Here is a 3918-nt window from a genome sequence, read left to right as displayed (position 1 = left end):
ATCGATTAACGAAAAAAGAATTCCATACGATCACAAAAAAAATTCCATATGATCTCAAAAACGATTTCAAAGAAATCAGAATTTCAAGTTACTGTAATTCCCAGAAAAACCCGATTTCACTTCAGAGAGTTAGGAAAAAATCGATCTCAATTCACAGAGACTTAAAAATCGATCTCAATTCACAGACTTAAAAAACGATTCCAAATCACATACAGTTGAAAAACGATCAAAGGGAAAAAAAAAATCATAGAAATCGTAAAGTGTAGCTGCAGCCAAGAATTTTCAATTCACAGGTGATGACAATTTTCGCAATTTACCAATGATTTCACTTTCAATTATTAATTTTGCATATGTTTTTTAGTTCCAATTGTTTATCAATAGAATTTTTATTTAATATTATGTTCTATTATTATCCATGTTGCTTTTGTTTGATCAAATTTAGTAGAATTTATTGCTTTTGATATAATGAAAAAGTTAGGCTATCTCGAAAAAGTTACTGGAATGGCATTAATAGGGTCAAGTTCTTATTTTTTTTTTAATTGTGGTTTTGTGCAGGTTATGATGTTTGAATCCGAAGCAGCTGATCAGGCTATAGAACCGTATATAAATGAAAATGTTGACATAAATGATTTTGTGGAATCAACATATGAATCTGACGAACTTAACGATTTCGGAGTGAACATTGAATTTGACGAAGATGATGTTAATAATGAAAGGATATTGGGAAAGGTTTTTGATACACCCGATGATGCCTATACATTTTATAATAATTATTCTTTTTTGCATGGCTTTGGTATACGTAGAGATGATACAATTAAAAATCCTAAAACAAATGAGCCTTTTCGGAAGATATATGTATGCAACAAAGAAGGTTTCAAACGGACAGACAAAAATGATTCAAGTGAAAATGAGAAAAAACGTCGTAGAGATGTTAGAACCGGATGCCAAGCAAAGCTTCGAATAACAAGACAAGAGGACGGGAAGTGGTTGGTGGACTCGTTTAATGACACACACAATCACGACTTGACCATGACACCTACAAAGGTGATGAAGCATCGATCTCATAGCAATTTCCACCGTTCAATAGAAGGTAAATCTCTTATGGTGCAATTTGGTCAAGTAGGGTTGAAACCTTCTCAGATTAAAAAGGCTGTTAATACAATGAAAACCTCAAATGTAGCTGATGTAACTTCAAAACAATGTGTTGATGTCTTATCTGAGCATCGAAAACAACATAGAGGAAAGGAGTTCTATGGACTTATAAAACATTTTCAAGATAAAACATTAGTTGACAGTGACCAGTATTTTGTCGTAGATTTGTCTGATGATGGGTATCCTAGAAATATCTTTTGTGCTGATGGTAGATCAAGAGATGCCTATACAAAATTCAGAGATGTTGTGTTTGATGTCACTTATATGACTAACAAATTCAAGATGCCTTTTGCTCCCTTTACTGGGGTGAATCATCATGGGCAGTCAATACTTTTTGGTGGAGCATTGCTTGAAAATGAAAAGCAAGAGACATTTGAATGGTTATTTGAACATTTCCTCAAATGTATGTTTGGCACGTATCCGAACGCGATTATTACCGATCAAGACAAAGCAATGGGCAATGCCATAAAAAAAGTGTTTCCAAAGACTCGACATCGCTTTTGTGCATGGCATATCAGGAAGCATGAAACTGAGCACCTTCGATCGTATGTTTCCCGTTACAGTGATTTTCAAGAGACGCACAGAAAATGGGTAAATAGTGACACCATTGAACAATTTGAAGCAACATGGGAAGATATGCGAATTAAGTATGAACTGGAAAGCAATTGTTGGCTTAGTGACATGTATAACCAACGTATACATTGGGCTAAACCTTTCTTGAAGGATATTTTCTTTGCTGGTATGACCACAATCGGGCGAAGTGAGAGTATCAATTCATTTTTTAATGGATTTGTTAACTCGAGGACCATGTTGAATGAATTCGTTGTACAATATGACAAAGCAGTTGAGTCACGAAGGGCTGCCGAAGAAGATGAAGACTTCAAGACAATGAACTCAAGGCCGGTTCTTTCTTCAGTGCATCCAATCGAAGCAAAAGCAGGTCAACGTTATACTAGAAAAATGTTTGATACTTTTAAAAAAGAATGGACTGAAGCTATTACCAATTTGACTCACGAGACTCTAATAAAAACTATAGAAGAAAGTACATATAGAGTTGGCCAATTGGACGTTGATAAAAAATATTGGCGTATTGTTACCTTTCGTTCTTTAAATCAAGTCAACGTCACATGTTCTTGTTCTATGTATGAGACAAATGGGATTTTATGCAAGCATAGCTTATACGTGATGAAGAAGAAGAATGTTCAAGAACTGTCGAGTCACTATATTTTACCGCGATGGACCCTTGATGCTAGGTACAAACTGGGTAGTGTTAGTATCGGACTTGGAGAAATAAATAATGAAAATGGAGTTAGTGCCTACACATTATTTTGTGTCCGTTCAAATTTTACTAAACTAATTGAACAATCAAGGGACTCTCCATCGGAGATACAAAAACTCAATACGATATTGATACGTCTTTTAGATGATCAAGCAAACCGAAAGACATCTGTGTCTTTGGAGAATGCATCTCAAAGTTCTTGTATGGGAGTTTCGCAAGTAGATATGATGCCACAGTTATCTATCCGTGATCCTCTTGGTCCAACTACTACAAAAGGGCGTCCTAAACTTGCAAGTAGAATCAAGTCTTCTTTAGAAGCCCCCAAAAAACGAACATGCTCTTACTGTCAAGGATTGGGTCAATATGCTACAAGTTGTTCAAAAAGAAAGGTAATAATAATAATAGTTTAATTTTCATGATTGAGAACTATAATAGTTATATTAACAATTTTTTTACTTTTTTTCATGTATTAGGCGGATGAATCGTTGCAAGAGACATAATGATGAGATGTGTTGTTTTTGAGAGCAAAAGAAAAAGTAGATGTTTGATGACATTTTTATTGGTTAACTGCACATTTTTGATGTTTTAGACACAAACGTTGTATGAATAATCTAGAATTTATTGATGCTTCATAACAATTTTAATGTTTTCGAATGAAATTTGTTGATTGTTTATAATTTGTGTGATTGTAATTGAAATTTGGTTGCCAATATATGTTTCAAATGAAATTACGAAGGTATTTTGAGAAAAAAAAAAACAGAAGTATAATGGTATTTTTGTGAAAAAATGAAAATATGAGGGTATTTTGTGAAAAAACGGAAGTACAAAGGTATTTTTTGTGAAAAAATGAAAATATGAGGGTATTTAGTGAAAAAACGTAAGTACGAATGTATTTTTGTGAAAAAAAATGAAAATTTGAGGGTATTTTGTGAAAAAATGAAACTTTGAGAGTATTTTGTGAAAAATTTGAAAATTTGAGGGTATTTTGTGAAAAAACGGAAGTATAATGGTATTTTTGTGAAAAAATGAAATTTTGAGGGTATTTTGTGAAAAAAGAAAGTACAAAGGTATTTTTGTGAAAAAAAAGGAAGTATAATGGTACTTTTCTTCACATTTGGGTTAAAAACAAAACTTTTATGTCATTTTGGGTTAAAAAAGAAACTTTTTTGTAGTTTTGGGTTAAAAACAAAACTTTTTTTTATCATTTTGGATTAAAAACGTAATTTTTCTGCACACGTTTGGGTTAAAAAAAACTTTTTATGTCATTTTGGGTTAAAAATGAAAATTTTCTGCAATTTTGGGTTAAAAATAAAACTTTTTGTAATTTTGAGTTAAAAACGCAATTTTTCTCTCATTTTGGGTTAAAAACGAAATAAATTGATGGTTTTTCACATTGTTGGACGATTTTGCCCCTATCCCAAAGACGGTTGTAATCCTCAAGAACTTAAGCATAGGGAAGTTCAAGTTACATATACAATACAATCAAA

General features: G+C 32.5%; 1 protein-coding gene across 1 annotated transcript; it reads left to right on the top strand.

The window, feature by feature from the left end:
* The first annotated feature begins 465 nt into the window (after positions 1 to 465).
* LOC111879327 (protein FAR1-RELATED SEQUENCE 5-like) lies at positions 466 to 2931 on the top strand. Its single transcript, XM_023875781.1, has 3 exons — positions 466 to 504; positions 556 to 2820; positions 2905 to 2931. The coding sequence occupies exons 1-3, from the start codon at positions 466 to 468 to the stop codon at positions 2929 to 2931; spliced, it is 2331 nt and encodes a 776-aa protein (XP_023731549.1).
* Positions 2932 to 3918: the final 987 nt, after the last annotated feature.

The sequence above is a fragment of the Lactuca sativa genome, chromosome 8 (assembly GCF_002870075.4).
Source record: "Lactuca sativa cultivar Salinas chromosome 8, Lsat_Salinas_v11, whole genome shotgun sequence".
Taxonomy (NCBI): Eukaryota; Viridiplantae; Streptophyta; class Magnoliopsida; order Asterales; family Asteraceae; genus Lactuca; species Lactuca sativa.
Note: the sequence above shows the minus strand (reverse complement) of the source record. Positions and strands in the feature narration are given on the sequence as shown.

Bases quoted from the DNA above. Each gene is read 5' to 3' on its own strand.
- LOC111879327 (XM_023875781.1), top strand. From the start codon at position 466: ATGAAAAAGTTAGGCTATCTCGAAAAAGTTACTGGAATG. The intron at 505-555 runs GCATTAATAGGG...GGTTTTGTGCAG, and splicing joins TCGAAAAAGTTACTGGAATG to GTTATGATGTTTGAATCCGA. The intron at 2,821-2,904 runs GTAATAATAATA...TTCATGTATTAG, and splicing joins CAAGTTGTTCAAAAAGAAAG to GCGGATGAATCGTTGCAAGA.